Here is a 24,803-nt window from a genome sequence, read left to right as displayed (position 1 = left end):
TCGAAATGCCTTTAAGGCCCAACCTTCTAGCAATCTCAGATACATCATCCTTTTTCGCCTTCGCTAATAACTCCGGGTCTGGTGTTGTCATAAACTCATCAATATTCATTGCTGCCGAATACCACCCACAGACCAATCAAACAAAAGAATCAGGGTATTTCCCTTTTCCAAATCAGATTGATAATTAAACAAGCACTTAAGCTCAAAATCGGAACAATCCAGATGAGCCCCCCAATTTTGTGACCAGCAACAATGAATATAGAATTGAGTCAGGTTTTATAAACAAACATAAACATTTATTAAACTCTGCTCAACAATAGCGAAAAGTATTTAAATGACTAACTTAACTGGAAGTTAACTGCTATACGGCAACTCTGGAACAGTTCTTAAGGTGGTAAATTTGAACACAGTCTTAAAGTATTAAATTCAAACACAGTCTTAAAATGGTAAATTCAAAATTTCAAGTGATTTACACAGTTAATAAGGAGAGACTTCTCTGGAAATGGATTTCTTCTAAGACGCGATGTTACTGCCAATTCTGTCCAAAGGAATCATGACGAAGGAAATAAAACAGCTTAAAGGATCTGACCTTTTCCCTGGCGAATGAACACTGCACAAACCTTCCTGATCTTACAGGGGGTTATCTCAGATGCAGGCCACTATTTCTGAATGAAGATTCAATAAGTTTGATCCTGTATTGAACCGCCGAACGACATGAAATTTACTTAATCCTCCAGGTTCCCGTACTTTAGTAAGGTCTTCACTCTCCAATACTAGACTTACAATAGAAAGTAAACCTCCACTTTAAAATGAATCTGCGTCCTGAGATGAATACGCAGCATAACAGAGTAACTGATGAATTAAACAACGAATCAACTGCATAGCAACAGGGGTTTCTCATTATATACCTGTTGAGAACATGTCATCACGTGACCTCACACTGGCGGGAAAATTACAGCACCCCACCATCACAAGACCATTTCATCATGCTCACAAGATACTCAATTACATCATGGTCATAAGACAGTAACAAGATACCCACGAGGTATGTAACAAGACAGAGACCCACTGGAGGGGGTGGGTGGTTAGGCTGGTTATTAGGAGGATCTTGGACATCTTATTTGCTATACACAACAATAATACTGATAGTAATTATCATAAAATGCTGCATATTGCTGACTTGATTTAACACCTGTATGAACAAGCTCTCTGATCCATTCTCAGCACTACTTTAGTTTATCATCAAATGATAAAAGGGAGGGAATGATAAATTTTAAGGGGATTCTCAGATTCCTGTAAATAACGGTTAAGTTTGAGCCTGTGTATTCTGGTTTGAGAATTGCTGCAGCGTGTCTGAGCAGCTGCTCTTTGGAGTGAGATAAGGATTAAAAGATCACAAGGGGATTTGCCTGCTGGTCGCTGATGGAGTAACAGCTCTCTGCTGGTGCTCTTAATTTACTTACTTTTCTCTCCAACCTTTTGAAATGCTATTGTTAGATGGGTTTTTATATTACTATGACTACCAAAGCAGCTTTCGAAGCTATTACAGGCTCAATTCAGAAACTTACCAAGGAGTTTCAACATTTCAGAAAAGAAATCAGCGCTGAAATTAAACAAATAGGTATGAAACTAGAAGATATTCAAGCAATTCTAACCGAGTATGATAAGAAGATAAAGGAACATGAAGATGTTATTACTTTACTAGATGAGAGAATGGATGATATGCAAAAGCTGTATGAAAAACAGTTCAAGTCCAACGAAGTAATGAGACAGAAGATTATTGATTTGGAGAACAGAAGTAGGAGGAACAACTTACCTATCTTGGGACTTAAAGAACAAACAGAAGGAGATAATCCTAAAGAATTCTTCGCAAACCTTTTGATGGAATTATTCCCTGATATTAAAAAGTCTCTGCCTTTAATTGATCATGCGCACAGGTTGCCTATCTACGGATTGACTTCAAAATCAAAACCAAGATCAGTCATTATATGTTTCCATGAATTTCAAATAAAAGATCGTCCGATTCGTGTTGCCCATGGAAAAGGTATGGTTGACTACCAAGTTCAAAAGATTTGTATTGTTGAAGAATTTTTGTCAGAAGTTATGGCAGAACATGCTAAGTTTAAAAAAGTTATGACAGAGCTATACAGCCAATATTTTAAACCCTCTGTTCGTTCTATGGCTCGACTGAGAATTACAATGAAAGATGGATCATTTAAATGGTTTCATACGAAGGAGCAGGCGCAAGAATTTTTAGACAATAAGATGACTGTATACTTATATTGAATAGATTAAAAATCTTGCAAAAACAGAAATATTAAGAAAATGACTGTTTAATATTTTTCAGTATGAATAATTACTACTTCTGTTCGAGAAACTTGTCTAAGCCTGTTCTTCTCTGTATATTATTTAGTCTTGGTTGGAACAGTAAGTAACCTTGAATTCTTTCGAGTGGTTCCAATGGGCTTTCTAAGGGAATGTGTTCAGGGGAGGTAGATAGCAATTGTCCTTTGACCGAGTTTCACTCCTTGGGAGGACGGAGGGGGATGGGCAGTTCTCTTTTCTTGAAGCTGATTTGGGAATCTAGTCAATTTTTTTGCTTACCTAATATATCTCAAGGTTTATTATTTGGGTTTAATATACATTTTTCTGATTGCTACTTTAACCTTTCTCATAAACAGTTTTAAAATGGATCTGTCACACTGGCAGGGCATTGGGAGCAAGGGTGGACCCAAATGCAAGACACATCTTGTGAGGTTACTTAGATTTAGTTTATTGTTCGATACCAGGAGAGCAAGACAGGAGCAGGAAATAGCGAACTGCACAAGGACTCAGGACTACGACTAGGCTGGGACCAAGGGTCTGGGCTTGGACTCAGAATTGGCTCCCAGAACTAGAGGAGACATGAAGAGGCTAGGGTATGGACTCTGAGCCAGAAACTGGGCAAGGACCCCAGAACCAGGCAAGGACATGACATGGGCTAGAGAGAAGAGGAACATGGGAACACAGAGCCTTGGTCTTGGGGAGCAGGTACATGGAACCATGGACACATACACAGAACACAGAGTCGGGACCCCTCCTTGGGTACAGGACATAGGGCCAGGACTCACACACAGAACAGAGAGCCGGGACCCCTCCTTGGGAACAGGACATAGGGCCTGGACTTATGACCCTCCGCGGGGCAAAGGCAAGACGGCCTGACCTACCTCATAGAGGCGAGGACAAGACAAAACAGAACATGACCCCCCCCCCACCGCGGGGCAACGGCAAGACAGCCTGACCTACCCCACGGAGGCAAGGACAAGACACGACAAGACATGACCCCCTGCGGGGCAATGGCAAGATGGCCTGAATTACCCCACGGAGGCGAGGACCAGACAAGACAAGACATGACCCCCCACAGAGCAATGGCAAGATGGCCTGACTTACCCCATGGAGGTGAGGACAAGGCAAGACAAGATCAACACGAATGAACACCAGACAGTACGTATCTAGCTCCGGTGATGGAACTAGACCAAAGTGCAGGCGGGGGCTGCAGACGAGGGCTAGAGATGAGAGGGGCAGAGAAGGGATTCAGACAGGGGGTAGGACAGGAATCACAGACCACCAGGGCCAGGACTTGACTCAGAACTGGGAAGCCGCCAGGGCCAGGACTTCACTTGGTGCTTGAATGCCGCCAGGGCCAGGACTTGACTTTGTGCTTGAATGCCGCCAGGGCCAGGACTTGAATTGGAGCTTGAATGCCACCGGAGCCACAGTAGACAGTGGTTCTTGATTCCCTCCGGTGGGTTAACTGACGGACCCGCCTCGCTGAGGAAACTTTGCGGGCTCGCTTTGGCAAGGTAACTGGACAGGGTTGCTCTGGTGAGGAAGGGCAAATTACCGGCATTCGCTTTGGCAGAGACTAAGCTTGCTCTGGCCAGATGACATCGGCACACCGTACCTTTGATGACTTTGCAGATGCTCTGGCGCTGAACGGCTGAAAGGCGGAGACTATAAACTACTGGTTCATCCGAGTGTTAATTGCCTCTAATCACCAAAGTCGAGGGACACGGGAAAACAGGGAATCAATGGTCCGGATCGTAACATAAACAAGGTAAATTTAAAGGGACCCTGATCCGGACGATGACAGGATCAAAGTATTAATTTACTTAATTTTAACATGAAAGGGCTAAATCACCCCATGAAAAGAAATAAGATTTTTGCCTGTATTAAAAAACTTAAGGTACCAATTGTTTAGCTTCAAGAAACCCATTTACATAAGTGTGACAATTAATGCCTTTTCAATCAGTGGAGAGAATCTCATTACCATTCCTTGTTTCAAGCCAAAGCTAGAGAAGTTTTGATCCTTATAGATAATAAGGTTCCCTTTGTTCAACATACAGTGATTCCTGATACTAATGGGCATTTTGGTAAAGTATCAGGGAAACTAAATAACAAATTAATGGTATTTTCCAATGTGTATGCTCTGAATATAGATGACCCAGGTTTCTTTGAGCGTTTTTTTTCATTTTTGCCAGATCTAAGTCTGTACTCATTGGTGATGGGTGGAGACTTTAATTGTTGCTTAGATCCAGTTTTAGATCGTTCATCTTCTAAACCAATGATACCAAATAAATCAGCTATGTTTATTAAATCTTTTTTAATGAAATGTGGTATTGTTGATGCTTGGCATTTTTAAAATTGAATAGACTAGGAATATTCGTTTTTCTCTCATGCCCATCATACATATTCTAGGATTGATTTTTTTTTATTGATAGCCGAATGATTCCATCAGTTTGATCCTGTGAGCATAAAGAGATTGCTGTTTCAGATCATGCTCCTGTGTTTCTATCTTTAAATCTCCCTGGTCTTCTTCAAACAAATAGATTTTGGCGATTTAATCTAACTTTGTTATCTGATAAAAAATTTTTAAAGTTTATGGAGAGACAAGTTACTTTTTTTTTGAAGAGAATATGTTAGAGGAGAATTGTAGTCTTATCAGATGTGACGCCTTTAAGGCGTATATTAGAGGACAAATTGTTTCTTATACTGTAAGTATTAAGATAAAAGCTAATAAAAAGAGAAGTGATTTAGCCAATCAGCTGAAACAGTTAGACCAAAAGTATGCCTCGGCTCCAGAACCTGCCTTATATAAAAGACATGTTGATACTGAAACTAAATATGATCTCCTTTTAACTTATCCAATTGAAACCCAAATTCTAAAAGATAAGAGTCAATTTTATAATGATGGAGATAAAGCAGGTAAATTATTGGCTAATCAAATTAAAATCTTTATAGCTAAACAGCAGATTAAAGAAATATGCAAAGCTAATGGTGATAGGACAACTGATTATTTAGAAATTAATGATACCTTTAGAGAATTTTACTCTAAACTCTATAGTTCTGATCTTTTAAGGATAACACTGTAATGAACAATTTTTTTAGATCAACTGAACATTCCTACAATTTCTGCTCTCAACAGAAAGTTGTTGGAACAACCTATTTCTTTTGAGGAAATTGTTGAGGCTGTAAGCTCATTACGTTTGAGGAAAGCTCCGGGTGCAGATGGATTTTCTGGAGAATTTTACAAGACCTTTTCCTCACTGCTTATACCTCATTTATGTTCAGTTTTCTTTGGATTAATTTAAATCAGGCAGATTCCCTCAATCCTTTTATAAGGCTTCCATTTCACTTATTCTTAAAAAGAATGCTCTTCCTATAGACCAATTTCTTTACTTAATGTTGATACTCAGATCCTATCTAAAGTTTTGGTCCATTGGATTGAAACTATTTCACCATCTGTCATTTCGGATAACCAAACTGGATTCATCAATAATCGATATTCTCACTTTAATATTCGTCGGTTATTAAATCTTATTTATTCTCCTTCTAACATGTTATCGGAATGTGTGGTATCCCTAGATGCTGAGAAAGCTTTGGACAGAGTTGAATGGAATCAGTTATTTAAAACTTTAGAAAAATTCAATTTTGGACCCGTTTTCATTCAATGGATTAAATTACTTCATCTAGCTCCTTCGGCTAGGGTTATCACTAATTCTCATAATTCCAAACCATTTAAGCTTCAACGTGGCAGTAGACAAGGCTGTCCGTTGAGCCCTTTGCTTTTCGATCTGGCCTTAGCCATTGCCTTTCGAGAATCTAATGATATCACCAGTATTTTAAGGAGAGATACTATTCATGAAGTCTTGCTGTACGCTGATGACCTGTTGCTATTTATTTCTAATGTTGAGACTTCATTACCCCATGCGCTTTCTTTACTCTCCTGTTTCAGCCAGTTCTCAGGTTATAAATTAAACCTACATAACAGTGAACTTCTCCCTTTGAACAATTTGATACCACCAATTTCTAACCTTCCTTTTAAAATTGTAAGAAACCAATTTACCTACTTAGGTGTAACAATCACTAAAAACTATAGTGTCTGTTTAAAGAAAATTTTCTCACCCTATTGAATCATGTAAAAAGGATACTATTAAATTGGTGGCCTCTTTCGTTATTGCTGATTGATCAAATTAACATATGAAAATAAATATATTACCTAATGATGGGCGCACTGCCTCGCCTCACCTCAGCTCTGCCGCATTGAATTGCCTCCAAGTCCAAAAGGAAGTTACAGGCTATTGATTGCGGTGATTGTTTACCAGAAAAGGAGTGACTAACAAAGTACTTAGTCTGAAGACAATGGTGATGATGTCTTCGTGCAAAAGTTTCGGTCCAACGGCAACCAAGGCGTGGAAGATGATCTGAAAAGTTGCACAATTTAAAAAGTCAAATTACTTTGTCAGGTCAATGAAAGCACAGAACTGTTTTGTTCTGGCCATTTTCCTTGATCTGACAGGCAATGAAAACTACATCCCTAGTGCTCTAGAGCAGATGGGTGTCGTACTGGCTTTCTAGGAGGACCTTCACACTGATGGGATGAAGACTGTTCAGGACAACATGGCCCATGGAGCATGTAGTGATTCTGTGCATCCCACTCATCGTCACCGACAAATTTCCTCTTCATTTTAGCGCTTGTTATTCCAGATGATGTACATTATTTGATTCTGAATGTTTCTTTCAGGGCAATAACAATATACTTAATGAATTCGTGACTGTGTTGGAAGTATAGCATCTCCGCTTTGACCGTCATCAATTTTTCACGATGTGCCATTGAAAGCACCCTACCTAGATGCATTCCAGCAACTGGACTTCCTGAGACCACAATAAACTGCAGAGAGTTGTGGATTCAGCTCAACACATCATTGAAATCAACCTAGCTCCAAAGTATCTGTCAAACCTTCTCATTGCTTTGGTAAAGACCATAAGATATATGAGCAGAATTAGGCCATTTGGCTGATCGTGTCTGCTCTGTGATTTTCTCATGACTGATCCATTTTCCCTCTCAGCCTCAGTCTCCTGCCTTCTCCCCGAATCCCTTCATGCCCTGACTAATCAAGAATCTTTCTAAAGCAGCCAACATAATCAAAGACCCCCCTCGCCCGAACATTCTCTCTTTCGCCCTCTAACATCGGCAGAAGATAAAAAAGCCAGAAAGCACATACCACCAGGATCAAAGACAGTATCAGTCCCAAATATTCAATAGTCCCCTAAAATAAGGATGGGCTCTTGCTTTCAAAATCCACCTCATTATAGATTTGCACCTTATTGGCTTCCAGCATTGTACCTTTCAATAACACTTTATTCTGCATTCTGTTATTGTTTTCCCTTGCACTAGCTCAGGACACTGTTGTGATGAAATGTGATGTGTAGATAGTATGCAAGTCAAAGTTTTCCTTTTTGCTGTACCTCGATTCATGTGACAACAAAAACCAATTTACCAAAAGTCAGACTTGGGGTAAATCAGGGTAGGACTTAAACAGTCAATGGCTGGACCTTGGGGAGTGTTTTGAATCAGAGGGAACTAGAAGTATAAGTACAATATATAGCTGAAAGCAGTGTCATTGATAGGCATGGTGCGTAAAAAGGCTTTTGGTACACGGGCCTTCTACAGTCAGGGCACTGAGAATGGGAGCTGGGACTTTACATTACAGTTGTACAAGATATTGGAGAGACCGCACTGGGGGTATTGGGTACAGTTTGGTTGTCTTGTTATAGGAAGGACATCATTAAACTGGAAAGACCACAGAGAAAATTTCCAGTGATGCTGCCAGGACAGGGGTCTGAGTTATGGGGAAGCTTTGGACAGGCCAGGACTTTATTCTTTGGAGCATAGGAGATTGAAGGGTGATCTTATAGACGTGTAAAAAATCACAATGAGCATAGAGAGGAGAATACACGGAGTCTTTTTTCTTAGAAGAGGAACTCATCCCTTGAGGCATAGGTTTAAAGTGATAGGAGAAAATCAGCTTAAAATGATATTTTACATCATGCATAGTTTAATAGCACTTTGTGATATGTGCCACTAACACTGTTAGAAACCATTGATGTGATAATGTATTAAACAGCTTAATTAAATTTGGTTTGTTCTGTGACAGAAAAGATTTGTCCTGTGACAGGAAGTTGTTTGATCGTGTGCAAAAAAATTTTAAACTGTGAGAGAGGAACTCCCCTTTGGGGTTGGTGGCTCGCTCGATGAGTTTGTTGGTTGAAGCAAAGGACTGAGCCTACTTTTGGGAGTTGCTCTCATGCAGGAAAGAGGTTAGAATGCAGGAAGCACCAGGGAAGACAAAGGTAGCGAACAGGAGGTGGTATTGGATGTTATATAGAGGAAGGCGAATGGCAGGTTTCTGGGAAATGGAAAAATAAGCATTTGATTGAGGATTGTAGTGGCTTATCGTCCAGCGATGAAGGCAGTAGACAGGATTTAAATAAAAGAAGGAAGGAAGAATTTATGTTTTGTTGTGTTTTGAATGTGGACCTGTTTCTGATATCAATCTGATTCAACTAAAGATTTGAAAAAAGTATTAGGAGATATTGTAGAAGCAAAACCCTTAAGAGATGAGGCACTCTTAGTATCTTGTAAAGATGATAATCAACGTGAGAAAACTTTGGGGTTAAAAGCTGAGGGAGGAAGGAAAGTAACGCTAAGGAATTGTACTAAATTGAGTGGTTTTGGGAGAAATCTCTGGTTAACCAAATTAAAAATAATTTAGTTGGAGGAAAAGTTGTGAATGCTAAACATTTAAAAGGGTTTTATGATGCAGGTGGAACAGATAACGTATCTAAAAGTGCTGTGAAGGAACAGAATAAAACTTCTAGGAAAGTTACGCAGTGCTAAATTCATCTTTCATACAGTATAAAGGTCTCAAGCTCTAGTTAGAAAAATAGTGAGGGGGCAAAGAAAATCTGTTGGAGGATGCACTGTGATAGCATTGGGAAACAGGTCCAGAGAGGGGAAGTTAGGGGTATGATATAGAAAATGGGGGCTATTAGAAAACTTGACGAATTATCGGTTTTGCATGGTGGAGAAAAAGTTGCAGTTACTAACAAAATTGCAGAATTATTAGCAAAAATATAAGTCAAATTATTAGCAAAATCTTATTGGGTGAATTTAAGTAAAGAAGAGAGGTCTTATAGAGAAACAGTTTTGGCAAGCAATCCTCAGTTTGCTGAGCAAGAAAGTATGTTCCAGTTCCTGTCTGGATACTGGATTTATATTATCTGTACGTAAAAGTGTTATTAATAGTGCTGGTCAGACATCGCCTGGGGAAGATAATATTTGTTATAGTATATTTACATGGTTATCTGATTCAAAACCTTTGTTGGTATTGAAATTATTTAATACAATATGGATTGAACAGCGACTTCCTGCTTCCTGGAAATTAGCGGTTGTTATCCCTATATTGAAACCTGGTAAGGATCAATCAATTCCTTCCAGTTATAGACCTATTTTGCTAACTTCATATGTATGTAAGATATAGAATGAATGGTTATAGCACAGTTTTTTTTTACTTTGTGGAAAGTAGTGAAAAATTAGTTGTACACCAACCTGGATTTGATAAAGAGAGGATGACCATGGACCTGGTGTTAAGTTTGGAGTCTGATACTCATGAGGCCCAAGTTAATAAAGAATCTCTGGTAGCAGTTTTCTTTGATATACAGTAAGCTTATGATATGTTATAGATGTAAGGATTGCTACTTAAACTGGAAAAGATGGGAACAGATGGTGGCATATTTAATTGGATTTAAGATTTTTTTATGTGATAGGAAGATTCAAGAGGGTGGGAACACTATTTTCTAAGGAGTATGAGTTAGAGGATGGGATTTCGCAGGGAAATATGTGTAGCTCACTCCTTTTTAATTATATAGTTAGGAAAATGCAGGCAGCTACATTATTAGTGAAGTAGAGGAATGGGGACATCAGTGGGAGTTTAAATTTTCTTTGATTGTGGGCGTGTTGCTTATGGGTCAGCCTCACCAGCGGTCTTAAATCCTCTGGATAAAGATCAAACTCAGGCATTGAGATGATGTTGTGGTGTTTTAAATCATCCCCAACTTCAGCATCACTGGTAGAAATGTGTGAGGTATCTACGCAGGTTACCATTAGCAATGGTTTAGTCGGTTAACGCAAGAGAACATAAAGTTGGGCATCTAATATTGGCAACATTAGTAGAGTGTTGTGAGCACTGTATTTGCAACATCTTCACTTTTGGGTGGATGGGCATAAAATCTTCATTTCTCCAGCATTCTGTGTACGATATTCTTACATTTGCTTTTGCTAAGTTCAGAACAGCAGAAGGAATATGGGGACACTGTTTTGCATGAGATCTTTTTGTTTATTGGATAGATTGAATGAACTTCCATTTTGAATTATGTTCATGAATCGTAGTAAGGGTTATTTACTGTTGCCAGGGGATTCCAGTGGTGCTATGATAATAGAAGATTTTTACTACAATTGGGCCAAGTGTTCTCCAATTCTTGCCCCTTGGACAAGAACAAGAATTCAACCTCAAATGAGGTTGGAGGCGACATTGGATGCATGACAACTCTGGCAGGGTTTGCAAGACAATGCTTCCTACAAAGCAAAAGCCAATCGCATGAACAGCAGCGATGCTTCACTACCAGATGAACTCAACGCCTGCTACGCCCGCTTTGAAAGAGAGGACACAACTGCAGCTGTGAAGATCTCTGCTGCACCTGATGACCCTGTGATCTCCGTCTCAGAGGCCAATGTTAGGCTGTCTTTAAAGAGAGTGAACCCTTGCAAGGCAGAAGGTCCTGATTGAGTACCTGGTAAGGCTCTGAAAACTTTGCCAACCAACTAGCGGGGGTATTCAACCTCTCACTGCTATGGGCGGAAGTTCCCACTTGTTTCAAAAAGGCAACAATTATACCAGTGCCTAAGAAGAATAATGTGAGCTGCCTTAGTGGTAGCACTCACATCTACAGTGATGAAATGCTTTGAGAGGTTGGTCATGACTAGACTGAACTCCTGCCTCAGCAAGGACCTGGACCCATTGCAATTTGCCTTTCGCCACAATAGGTCAATGGCAGATGCAATCTCAATGGCTCTCCACATTGCTTTAGAGTACCTGGACAACACAAATACCTACGTCAGGGTGCTGTTCATCGACTATAGCTCAGCATTTAATACCATCATTCCCACAATCCTGATTGAGAAGTTGCAGAACCTGGGCCTCTGTACCCTTCGCAACTGGATCCTCAACTTCCTAACCAGAAGACCACAATCTGTGCGGATTGGTGATAACATATCCTCCTCACTGACGATCAACACTGGCGCACCTCAGGGGTGTGTGCTTAGCCCACTGCTCTACTCTCTATATACACATGATTGTGTGGCTAGGCATAGCTCAAATACCATCTATATATTTGCTGATGGTACAACCATTGTTGGTAGAATCTCAGGTGGTGATGAGAGGACGTACAGGAGTGAGATATGCCAACTAGTGGAGTGGTGCCACAGCAACAACCTGGCACTCAATGTCAGTAAGACGAAAGAGCTGATTGTGGACTTCAGGAAGGGTAAGATGAAGGAACACATACCAATCCTCACAGAGGGATCAGAAGTGGAGAGAGTGAGCAGTTTCAAGTTCCTGGGTGTCAAGATCTCTGAGGATCTAACCTGGTGCCAACGTATCGATGCAGTTATAAAGAAGGCAAGACAGCAGCTATACTTTCTTAGGAGTTTGAAGCGATTTGGCATGTCAACAAATACACTCAAAAACTTCTATAGATGTACCGTGGAGAGCATTCTGACAGGCTGCATCACTGTCTGGTATGGAGGGGCTACTGCACAGGACTGAAAGAAGTTGCAGAAGGTTGTAAATCTAGTTAGCTCCATTGTGGATACTAGCTTACAAAGTACCCAGGACATCTTTAGGAAGCGGTGTCTCAGAAAGGCAGCATCCATTATTAAGGATCTCCAGCACCCAGGGCATGCCCTTTTCTCACTGTTACCATCAGGTAGGAGATACAGAAGCCTGAAGACACACACTCAGCAATTGAGGAACAGCTTCTTCCCCTCTACCATCTGATTCCTAAATGGACATTGAATCCTTGGACACTACCTCACTTTTTTTAATGTACAGTATTTCTGTTTTTTTGCATTTTTTAAAATCTATTCATAATACGTATACTGTAATTGATTTACTTGTTTATTTATTATTATTATTTTATTTAATATTATTATTTTTTTCTCTTCAAGATTATGTATTGCATTGAACTGCTGCTGCTAAGTTAACAAATTTCACAACACATGCCTGATAATAACCTGATTCTGATTCACAAGTGTGGTTTTTTTTTAGGTCCCTGGACTATCCTCCTCTTTCCAGATATGAACACCAAGGTTGTAGATTATTGACTGAGTTTAACGATTTCACTGGAGCTACTGAGGCCTTGTTAATATTGAATTGGGACATGAACCTTGTCAGGGTGTGCTGAGTCACATGTATTTTCTCCATTCATTCTTTTGGTATTTGGATCTTTTGCTGAACCTATCACTTCAGAGCCTTTTGGGTGGTTCTTTTTCCCATGAGAGGAGGTGAAACATCCAGTCCAGACACCCAGATATGTTTACAGCCTCCTCCTAGTGCCCTGCCCACAACTCTTGCTGCATTGTAAAGCAACCACCATAATCAAAGACCCCTCACCCTGGACATTCTCTTCTTTCCTCCTCCTCTCAAGCAGAAGAAATAAAAGCCTGATTCACATAACACCTGGCTCAAAGACAGTTTCTACCCTACAGTTATCAGACGACTAAGTGGACTTCTTGTACATTAAAATAGACTCTTATCTTCAATAATAATCTCGTTGTCATGTACCTCATTGTCTCCCTGCACTGCTCTTTCTCTGTAGTTTCAATATTATATTATACATTTAGTTAATACTCTTGTCTTGTACTTCCTTGATATAGTGATGTGATGAATTTCCCGTGTCGTGGGCTACGCAGTTGCCATACCAGGCCGTGATACATCCAGTTAGGATGCTCGCTGTGATGCATTGACAGAAATTAGCAAGGGTAAATATAAATGACTGAAATACTTCTCAGGCCAGTCAGCATGTGCTGGGAAGGGTGAGGTAGTGGATTGATTCATTCTGCTGGCAATGCTCATTTCATGAAGATGATGGTTCTGTGAACCTGCTTTGTTCTTTAAACTGGCTATATTCTGCGTGGCATGACTCAGTGTGGGGCCTTAAGGCTGAGGTCCCCAGCAACGATTCTGATCTACCAAGTCCAAAGCCTCATAGAACATAGAAATTTACAGCACATTAAAGGCCCTTCGGCCCACAATGTCGTACTGACGATGTAACCTACTGTAAAGACCGCCTAGAATTTCCCTAGCGCATTGCCCTCATATTGTTGAACAGAAAATTCTTGTGCGTGGTTTGTTTATGGTGTGCTACGTGCCAGGCAAATGGGCACGGGGTGATTTGTTTGGAGCCTGCATCATCAATACTGCTCTCAAACATATCAGTCTCATGACCAGATCACATGAGTATATTTCATTCAATATTAGCAACGGTATTCTTTGTTAGAATGACGGTGCATGTTGCGCAACAAGTGATTAATCATTTTATTCAATCGTGCGTGTTGCACAGGAAATAACAATGACTCTGCATTTGTTTCAGACTTGAATGATGATGCACTTTACATTGAAGTGAGTGATAGTGCCTGATCACTGCATACGGGAGTACGGCTAATGAACACTGCACTCGAGGCCCTGACCCTGACAGCTGGGCACTGACGTCACCGGAGCGTGCGCGCAGGGAGACTGACGTCTACTATTGTCTTTCGTCATCAGGGCGCGCCCGATTTGCAGCTCTTCCTTCCTCCGCAACGATGAGTGCTGAAGCAATTGGACGCTGGACGGTGGCGGTGAGAAAGGGGAGAGAGGGAGGGCCACGGGCGGCGGCGTCATAAGAGCGCGTCGGAGTGTGGGCGGAGTAGAGCTCGAAGCATCGGTAGGTGGGGAGGGCCGGGGCTGGGGCTGGGGCTGGGGCTTTGGGAGGGCGAGGGGGGCCGGGGTTCAGACGTGAGTGAGGGGCGGGAGTCTGGGGCTGAGGAGAGAGGGTTGGGGGCAGAGGCGGGTCGGCGTCGGAGGGGGAGATGGGAGAGGGAGGAATTGGGGTGTGGGAGAGGGGGAAGTTTGTTAGACCAGGACTAGAATTGGTGGGGAATGAAGCGGTGGCGGGGTTGGTGGCGGGGAAGAGAGGAGGATGATCAGGCCGAGCACACCAAATGCAGGAGGAACTCAGCAAGTCAGGCGGCATCTACTGAACTGAATACATAGTCGGCGTTTCGGGCCGAGACCCTTTATCGGAACTGAAAAAGGAAGGGAAGGGGGAGGAGAAGGCGAATTCAGGTGGGTAGGAGAGGTAAATGCCAGGAGAAAATTGAGTGTGTACTACAGGAGAAGGGGAAGGAGGAGGGGATAGGCAGGTGAGAAGGGGTAAAGGGCAGAGTGGGGGATAGAAACATAGGAAATGAGGAGGGTAAAAGAAATTACCGGAAGGGGAAATTGATGGTCTTACCATCAGGTTTGAGGTTACCTAGGTGGAATATGAGCTGTTGCTCCCCTGCTCCGAGTGTGGCCTTATCCTGGCAAAAGTGGAAGCTAACCTGTCGGACGAGAAAGGGACAGGAATTACAATTAATGCTTGATAAAGCAGTACCCCAATTTCTGCCGGGTCTCGCCAATGTAGAGGAGGCCGCATCGGGAGCACTGGATACAATAAGCAACCCCAACAGATTCGCAGGTGACGTGTTGCCCTACCTGGAAGGACTGTTTGGGGCCCTGCGTGGAGGTAAGGGAGGAGGTGAATGGGCAGGTGTAGCATTTCTGTTGTTTGCAGGGAGGTGCCAGGAGGGAGGTTAGTGGGGAGGGATGAATGGACAAGGGAATCACAGAGGGAGCAGTCCCTACAGAAAGTGGAGAGTGGGGGTGGTAAAGATGTGTTTTGGGGTAGGATTCCATTGAAAATAGCAGAAATTGTGGAGAATGATATGTTGGATGTGGAGGCTCATGGGGTGGTAGGTGAGGATTAGGGGAACTCTATCCCTGAAAAGGCAGTAGGAAGATGGGGTGAGCATGGATGTTTGGGAAAGGGAGGTGATGTAGGTGAGGGCATCATCAGTGGGGGAGGAAGGGAAGCCCTTTTCTTTGAAAGAGGGCATCTCTGATGTTCTGGAAAGGAAAAGTAGATGTAGCCGGGATCCATGCGGATGCCCTGGCTACCCCTTGAGTTTGGAGAAAAATGGGCGGAGCCAAAGTAGAATTTGTTGAGGGTGAGGACCAGTCCTGCCTCAGGGTGGTGGTGGAGGGGACGGGTTGGTTCTTTTGTTCAGTAGAAAGAGGAGAGCTTCAAGGCGTCCTTCATGAGGTGAGAAGTGTACACGGACTGGGAATGCATCCAGCGCTCCTGATGTGGCCTCCTCTACATTGGTGAGACCTGACATAAACCGTGTGTGTGTGGGGGGGGGGGGGTGGGGGCAGCTTAGTTGAGCACCTCCATTCCATATGCCAAAAGTGGAATTTCCCGGTGGCCAACCACTTTAATTCCTAACTTCATTTCCGTTCTGACATGTTGGTTCATGGTCTCCTTTTTTGCCACCACGATGAGGCCATTCTCAGGGTGGAAGAGCAACACCACCTATTCTGTAGAGGTACTTTCCAAACTGATGGCATGAACATTGAGTTCTCCTTCCAGTAATTTTCTTTCCCTCCCCCTTCTCCCTTTTATCCAACACTCTGGCCTCCTGCCTCTTCTCACCTGCCTATCATCTTCTGGTGCCACTCCTCCCTTCTGTTCTTGCATGGTCCACTCCCCTATCAGGTTACTCCTCCAGCTCTTGCCCTTTCCCTTTCCCATCCAACTGGCTTCACCTATCACCTTCTAGCTTGTCTTCCTTCCCCTCCTTGCACCCTTTTATCCTACATCTTCCTTCCTCTCCAGTCCTGAAGAAGTGTCTCAGCCTAAAATGTCAACTGCTTAATTAATTTTCACAGATGTTGCCTGACCTACTGAGTTCCTTCAGCATTTTGTGTGTGTTTGCTTTGGATTTCCAGCATCTGCAGAATCTCTTGTGTTAGGAAGATCAGGCAGTGGTGCTCTGGGAGAGGGGAGGCAGATTAGAGAGATGGTATTCCTGTGATGGAGAGGAGAATGATCTGGAAGATGGAACAGAAGGCATATACAAAGATCCTGGAAGTGGATACACAAGAGACTGTGATTGCTGGAATCTGGACAAAGAAACAATTTGCTGGAATAACTCAGTGTGTTGAGCATGATCTATTGGTGTGGGGATAGGACATCAACATCTGAAGTCAAAACCCCACATAAGGACTGGGTTTTGATCCAGATCATTGACCGTTCCTTTCCCCATATGGATATTCTTCCATCCACTGAGATGGTGCACCAGATTGTTTTTGTTGGTGGTTGGTCTGGTCTTGAGGGGTTGTTGAAAGGGTCGAATGCTGGAGTAGTTGAGAATGGAGGAAGGAATATTGTTTGATGGGTCTGTTTATAATTACGAGCCAGTGAACGAGTTTCCACGAAATCTATCAGACAGGACTCTGTGTGTGCATGGAAATGTGTTCATTGTACCAAATGATTTTATGTAGCAAATAAATCAGGAGCTGAGTCCCTACTCAGTGTCTGGTTCCCTACTTACATTTCCTCCTTTTCTTAAGTAACTGTCAGAGTTGCTGCTTTGATATTTCATAATTGTGCAGTGACGTGGTATCCTTGAATATTTGTCCTGGCATCACTAAAACAGACAATGCTGCTGAACTCAGCAAGTCGGACAATAGCTGCAGAAAAAGAAACAGTCAACATATTGGGTGTATGTTTTCCTTGCACGGATGCTGCCTGACCTGCTGAGTGCTTCTAGCGTTTTCTGTTTTTATGTCAGATTTGAAGGATGTGTTCACATCCTGTGTCTTCCCAAGATCGTTATTAACAAAGCAAACTTGAATGGAGAGGGTGACCATTCAGACTGCCTGTACTGAGAAAAGTTGTTAATTGCCAACTGCTGCAGACGGTAGCCCACTGTTACTATCTGAATGCAATGGCATCTAATTTCAGTGATGAAAGGTAAATCTGATGTTCATAAATGGAAAATGCTGGAAATGCATTTGTTGAGAGCAAAGTGATATCGGTTTCATGTTAATGACTTTTCCATTAATGCTCTCCACAGATGTTAATGGCCCTGCTGAGTATTTCCATCATTTTCTGTTTTTATTTTAGACTTCTGCAATTGCAGCTGCTATTTGTAAAAGTAATTTCATGTTTGCTGTAACTGCTTGATGCGCATTGTAAAGTTTTACAATTTGGCATTCCAGTTTAACGTGGTAGCTTGTTCCTAATTTATGAATGTCTTATCGTAAGTTAGAAATAGTGCCCTTGCTGGGATGCTTGGTTCACCACATACCTGCAAAAGAAAAGCAAGCTCTTGCTGGTTTAATAATGAAACTGAGACTTGGATATGAAGTCTTGATCAGCACATCTCAGACTGTGCTGGTCGTTGATGCAAACACGCATTTTCTGTAACTTTCAATGTACTTGTGACAAATAAAGCTAATCTTTAATCTTTACATTTTTAACTGTGAAACAGTCTCTTTTTGATAATGCAGATTAGTTATTGTATTTGGTTTTGCAAGAAGTTCTCTCTGTGGATGCTGAGTCATTTGACTGTGAGAGTCCTGTCTTTGAAGCTATAAAATGGAATAGAGCACTAGGAAACAATGGGTGGTCTGGAGACAAATAATTGTCAGCTAGGGCAAACTTATTATTCCCACCATGACCTCTCTTTCACCATCAGAGCTTAGCTGTTTGGACTAAGTGAAACTCTTCCCCTACTTTCAGTTTTCAATTGCTGTAATACCATGTTTGTGTCTCATACCTTAATGTTGGTAATGCAGACCGAAATTGGCAAACTTTACATCATTTGCCTAGGCTTTCCATTTATTGATTGAATGCCTCTACAATTCTATTGTTACGTTAAAACTCCCACCGATGGACTTCATGTTTTTTAATAAGATGATTAGTTGGCTGTTTATGAAGATGCCTAGATTTCAGACATTTTTCTCTCTGCACCCTTCAGTTTTCCCTCCACCCATCCAATGTAATTGAGTGCAAATTAGCTCATGCCTTTGCCCATTCCTTCCCTTGTGCTCTCACTTGATAGCCTTCAATAGGGCACATCGTTTTACGCTTCTGTTGTGCTGTCATCGTTAGTTGTGTTCATTTATTAGCAATATTATTACACTTTACATTTTGGGATCAGCTTCACTGTTCTGTGTTTCTGTAACAGCAGGCTAACTGTACTATTCCAATTAGTATTCAGTTGGTATTCCCCGTCAATATAATGTATAGGATTTGGTCCAAGTTTCATCTTTTTCACTTCTCTTCAAAAAAGCTTTCTGTCATTAAACTGAGATGCAACACTGAGCGTCATAGGAAGTCATTCCTGCCTGCTGCTGTCAAACTTTACAACTCCTCCCTTGGAGGGTCAGACACCCTGAGCCGATAGGCTGGTCCTGGACTTATTTCCTGGCATAATCTACATATTACTATTTAACTATTTATGGTTTTATTACTATTTAATTATTTATGGTGCAACTGTAACGAAAACCAATTTCCCCCATGTTCAATAAAGTATGACATATAACTACATCTTCATGCCTTATCTCCTGTACCTTCAGAAATCTTTTCTAGAAAAAGTTGATCCATTGCATCTCTATGTTTGGTATCCTAAACATCAACACGTGTAGGTAGTAACTCAAGTCTTGTTCACTATAACAGGTAATAGCCACGTCAAGTCGACATCTGGATGTACTAGGGCCGGAGCAGTTGTACTGAGTACATACGTGTTGGAGAATGGAGTTTCCAGATCTGGGCAAACACTGCTCTGAAAATTCCTGCAAACGGCTGGGTAAGGGTAAAAATTGTATATAATTTGTGTTTTATTCATCACACTTGTGCCTTGTAGTACAAGTGTGGTGAAACGGTCAGTATGGTGGGTGGGGAGGAGTGGTTTGCTGTCGGGAAGATGCCTGTAAAGTAAGGGATTGTGAGGTAGGCAGATGCCTTTAAATAATCTGGTTTGTGGAGGTGGATGTCCAGAATTGGAATATTATTTACGCATTTTGTCTCTGCCTCTTCTAGGTCATTACAAAGAAAACTGCCCTAGTTGAAGTTGGTTAAATGACATGTCCAATGTTACCTGCTTTGTTATTTTCACATTTTCGTCTATCGTTGACTCTTAATCACATGACTAGCCCTAAGTTGTTCATTAATTCATCCAGAATTGCTTTATCTTTAACACATCATCCCAATTTACAGATTTAATTATTTTCTTAACCAATATTTACACACACCTTTTCTACTGGTTTTCTCTCCAGTAAACTCTCTGTAATTGGCAATGGTCATATGCCACATTTTCCCATATTTAAGTCTCATTGTGTATCGTCATGCTCGCACATGCACATTTGTGTCTTGCATCGAGGAATAAACAATTAAGCCTTGCCAAGAAAAATCTTTCTTACCCAGGTTTATTTCCCCTGCTTTCCAAATGCATGTCTCTACAATTTTTAACCTTTCCTTCCCTTCCATTTCTTTACCATTCTTTGCCTCTCTCTCCCTTCCCACAAGCTAGTCATACCCTGGACTTTTTCCTAGCCTCAATTGTATTTCCAAACCTGCTTTGCTCCTTTCCACTGCTTTTTGACTCTTTTTTTTTTTCTCGAGCTCTGTCCTCCTGTCAAAAATTGCGTGCCATTCTGCATGGCTTGCCTTGCCTCGCCTCTCCCCTCCCCTACGTTATGCTGGACCCAACTGACATTTTTTTTGCAACAGTGGAAAATTGCCCACAGCACACGACACAGCACATAATGAACAAATGGAAAACTGGGGAGAATTTTTTTTTTACATTTATTTCTTTTTGGAATGTGAATATATATGGCAAGGCTGGAATTTATTCTATGGCCTCAGTAGTCTTTGCAAAAATGTTGGCAAGCAACCTTTTGAACTGGTGAAGATGCCTCCATATTTTAATTCTGGACCATTTTTGCGTCCCTCTGTTTGAATCTGCCTAATTTTGAAGTGTCCCACCCACTGTATTAATGTTTGCTTTTAATGTTTTGATTGCGTAAACCCTCCATGACCTCTTTCCCTTCAATTTCTGAAGTTCCCATGTACCTTAGGCGATCATTCAGCTGTTTTGAGTCCTATATCCTTCCATCATTTTAAACCCTTCTACCTCCTATAATCATTTAAGCTGCTGCTTAAAACTTGACTCTGATTTAGCTTTTAGTTACATAATGTCACTTTGGCTTGGTGTCATTGTTAATTATTTATTCTTTTACAAACAGTATAGAAAATAATGGGTTTGTGTAATGCCTTTGGGTACTAAAGCCACTTTTTGCTTGTCTTGTTAAGATTACTTTTGTCTCTTGCAGATTTTCTTCCTCTGAAGTGTGATGCATGTGCACAGATCTTCTGCAAGGACCATATTACCTATGCACAGCATAAGTGCACTTCCTCTTACAAAAAGGTTTGCATACATGTTCACATTTGTAAAGAGGACCTTTGTGTTTAATTTCAATTAAGTTATTCTATTTTCTGAGATCTTCCTCTTACTCATTTCCTTCCTAACGTCAATAGATTTTTGGATATTAAGGGAATCAAGATGGGATAAGAGCAGAAAAGTGAGGTTAAAAATCAGCAATTTTCTTATGAATTACTGCTGTTTTGACGTGTTCTTTTGTTCTACTGAAATTCCTCCAGGAAAGCACTACCTGCACTTTTTAAAATGATTTTTCATATTTCTTCCTTTTTATTTATTTTTACCTCTTAGTTTTAAATCTCTGCAGTTAGTTTCCACAGGTCTCAATAGTCTTTTGTTACCTGTCCAAGTGGCATTTCTTCCTGTGAGTTGTCAGCTAGATTGATAAAAATGTCGTAAACAGATTTAAATCCAACCATGTGCACTTTGCAGCTGTAATCATTGGATAACAATCAAGAAAAGGATTTGTATGCCTAAAAGACTTTTGCATTTGAGATGGTCCTTAGTTAATTCATGAGTAACTATAGTGGTTCTCATTGAGGCATGCATTTTGTTTCCATTCTGCAGATGAAACAAGGAAGGGATTTACCAAAGGTTTTTTTTCTGTTTCAGTTTCTTATTTGCTTAATAGCCTTTGTTGGGGAAGCTGGTGATTTTTTAAAATTCTCAGTCAAACAAATAATGGTATATGTGATTTAAAAGGGACCATTAATTGGACTAAATTTAATGCATACTCGAATCATTTCAGGACATGCAGGTACCCGTGTGTCCTCTTTGTAACACTCCAGTTCCGATAAGAAGGGGAGAAATGCCAGATATCCGTGTTGGTGAACACATTGACAGAGAGTGCAGATCTGATCCTGCCCAGAAAAAACGTAAGGTGAGGCCATTTATCTCAATTTATATTCATTAGGTTGTAAATTTTACAATTACTTTTCCACCACTCTGTAATAAATTGTCATCCAGAATCCTGTTGAATTTCTGTTCTTTGTAGGTGAGCTCAAGTGCTGTGTCTGAAGGTGCAAGGTGTTAATTCAGTCATTGCCTTATAGCCTTAGTTTAAATTCCATTCAGTGAATGATGGTGCATTGTTCAAGATTCAAGCTTACTTATCACATGAACACCAAAACATACAGCGAGATGCATCCTTTCTGTTAAAAACTAACTTACCAGAGGGTGTGCTGGGGGCAACCTGCAAGTATAACTTATTTTGTGTGTCTCTTGTCCTAACATTTAGATTATAGATGCATAGAGTTATACGGCTCAGAAACAGGCCTACAGTACATCTCATCAGTACTGACTAAGCTAATTCCATTTGCCTGTGTTTTACCTGTATCCCTTTAAACTGTTTCTATGCACTCAGCTCTAACACATTCTCTCATTACTCTTCACGACCCATTGTGAAGGGAATCGATCTGTACAAAGTGGAGACTCCATTATCTTTAAACTGTGACCCTCCAGCTCTAGGTGCTCACACCCAATTCTCATTCTTTCCACCCTGCGAGGACCTCTCGGTATCTTGTATATTTTAGTTTGCTACTTGCTCTTCTAACTTACACTGGTACTAGTCTAGCTTGTTTGAAGTATTAATTTAGTAAACCTTTGAACTCCTTACAACCTGTTAGTGTCATTACATAAGGTGCCTGTTACTGCACAAAGCACTCTCAACAATGTCCTATATAACTGAAGCATAACCTTCCTATGTTTGTATTCAATTCCTTCAGCAATAAACTACAATATTGCTAGTTTTCCTAATTATTGTATCTGCATCCTAGCCTTTTATGAATCATGCTATGGTACACCCAGATCTCTTTGCATATCAGTCTACAATCAGATGAATGATGTTTTTTATATTTTTCCTGATATCATGGATTATTGTCCCAAATTGTCTGCAAATGTGAGAATTTCGCCCATAAGCCATATATATATATCTTTTTGAAGCTTTCTTACATCCTCTTCAGAACTCTCCTGTCTATTTTGAGCATCATCAGGTTTATGAACGTACCTTTGGTACCTTTCTCCAAGTATTATATAAATTATATGACATGGAAGCCCCAGCACTGATCCTTATAGCACGCAACTTATTGCATTTTTCTAGATAAAAGCCAGTTTACGCCTGTTGTTTCTGTTAGCTCGTTAATCTACCCATACCAAAATGACCACCTACACTGAATTTTTATTTTCTGCAACAACGTTCTTCTTTATCAAATGTGATCTGGAAATCCTAGTGTAGTACGTTGACTGCTTCTTTAATCATAGCATATGTGATTTCACAGTACTTTTGAAGTTGGTCAAATGTGTTTTATGAAAGAAATCCATGTTGACTTAATTAAGTTATCATGAATTTTTCTGTGTGTGTGCAACAACATTAAGTAGAATCAAAGTTAACTATTTGGAATTTGACTAAACGAACGTATGTTTCAGATCTTTACGAACAAATGCTCAAAGTCGGGGTGCAAACAGAAAGAGATGATCAAAGTGACATGTGACCAGTGTCACTTAAATTTCTGCTTAAAGCACAGGCACCCCTTGGATCATGCCTGTGAGGCTGATGGAAAACCTCTCTCTAAAGCAGGGTAAGAAGCCACAGATGAACAAACTTTTGCTATTATTAGGCCTTAATGGGTGAGAGGGTAATGGAGTGAAGTGGGGCTTCTTTAGCTAACTAATTTTGAATTGTTTACAGTAAAACCTGTAAAGTTGTACAGAAGCAGTTCATTATCTTCTGACCTGAAAGGTTGTCAGTTCTGGTATGATGGCACAAGAATAACTATTGAACAGATTACCAGGCAGAACTCAAAGGAGAGAAGGCGAGCGAAGTTATTTTTCTGCAGAAAGCTCTTGATCTTCAAGTGGAGATTCTTGTTTTTTTTTTGGCTTTTGTGTTTGAAAGATCATTCTGAAATACTGCTTTACCCCTGGGCTTTGAGTTTCTGGGTTGATGTAGTTTTGTTGACTTTACTAAAGATGCTTCATGTAGAAAGTGGAATATTAGGAGTCATTGATCAGTTGATCTACTGGACACGGCCAGTAAGAGTTGGGGGGGGAGGGGTAGGCAAATCTCTTCAATCCACTTTAGTAGCTTTGGATTGAGTCTATTTTGTTATTGTGTTGGCGCGTGACCAAGTGGTTAAGGTGTTCGTCTAGTGATCTGACGGTCGCTAGTTCGAGCCTTGGCTGAGGCAGTGTGTTGTGTCCTTGAGCAAGGCACTTAACCACACATTGCTTTGCAACGACACCGCTGCCAAGCTGTATGGGTCCTAATGCCCTTCCCTTGGACAACATCGATGGCGTGGAGAGGGGAGACTTGCAGCATGAGCAACTGCCGGTCTTCCATACAACCGTTCCCAGGCCTGCACCCTGGAAACCTTCCAAGGCGTAAATCCGTGGTCTCACGAGACTAACGGATGCCTATAAATTTTGTTATTTAAACCAAACTCTTCTCTTGAGTATACCTGTTTACTGATTAGTTAGCTGAAGTGGGGCAGAAACATTCATTACCTTGTTTGCCTTTAGGTTACTTTTGTAATGTGTTCTTCTCATGCGATTGGTACCACATTCATTAGAGTTTTTGAGTATAATGGTATGGTATAAGATCGACCCCAAGAGAGCTGGTGAACAAAAAAATCAGAACTAAAATATGCTTGGCAGCTTTCCCTTTGATATGTGGCGTGCATCTATGAGGGAAATTTGAAGTTTTTTCTTGAATGTTGCTTGTATGATGCCGTGTGCCTCTGGTGCTGCTGCAAGTGTTTCATTGAACTTGTATTCCATTAGACATGGGAGCAGAGTTGGGCTATTCAGCTCATTGATTCCGCCATAGCACATTTATTAT

General features: G+C 41.0%; 1 protein-coding gene across 9 annotated transcripts in view; it reads left to right on the top strand.

The window, feature by feature from the left end:
* The first annotated feature begins 14,254 nt into the window (after positions 1–14,254).
* zfand2a (zinc finger, AN1-type domain 2A) overlaps positions 14,255–24,803 on the top strand; it is a 29,979-nt gene continuing 19,430 nt past the window's right edge. The window contains exons 1-5 of one of the 9 annotated variants that reach the window (XM_072268419.1): positions 14,255–14,278; positions 19,207–19,336; positions 20,862–20,956; positions 21,717–21,848; positions 23,393–23,544. In XM_072268419.1, coding sequence (XP_072124520.1) covers positions 19,282–19,336; positions 20,862–20,956; positions 21,717–21,848; positions 23,393–23,544 — 434 coding nt within the window. In that variant the 5' untranslated portion in view covers positions 14,255–14,278; positions 19,207–19,281. Of the gene's footprint in view, positions 14,365–14,581; positions 14,766–14,810; positions 15,208–15,246; positions 15,846–19,206; positions 19,337–20,861; positions 20,957–21,716; positions 21,849–23,392; positions 23,545–24,803 lie in introns of those variants that run through there. The other 8 variants (XM_072268417.1, XM_072268418.1, XM_072268423.1 and 5 more) reach the window with 8 other exon arrangements.

This window comes from Mobula birostris, chromosome 9 (assembly GCF_030028105.1).
Source record: "Mobula birostris isolate sMobBir1 chromosome 9, sMobBir1.hap1, whole genome shotgun sequence".
Lineage (NCBI taxonomy): Eukaryota > Metazoa > Chordata > Chondrichthyes > Myliobatiformes > Myliobatidae > Mobula > Mobula birostris.
The sequence above is the reverse complement of the archived record's forward strand: the minus strand, read 5'-3'. Positions and strand labels throughout refer to the sequence as shown.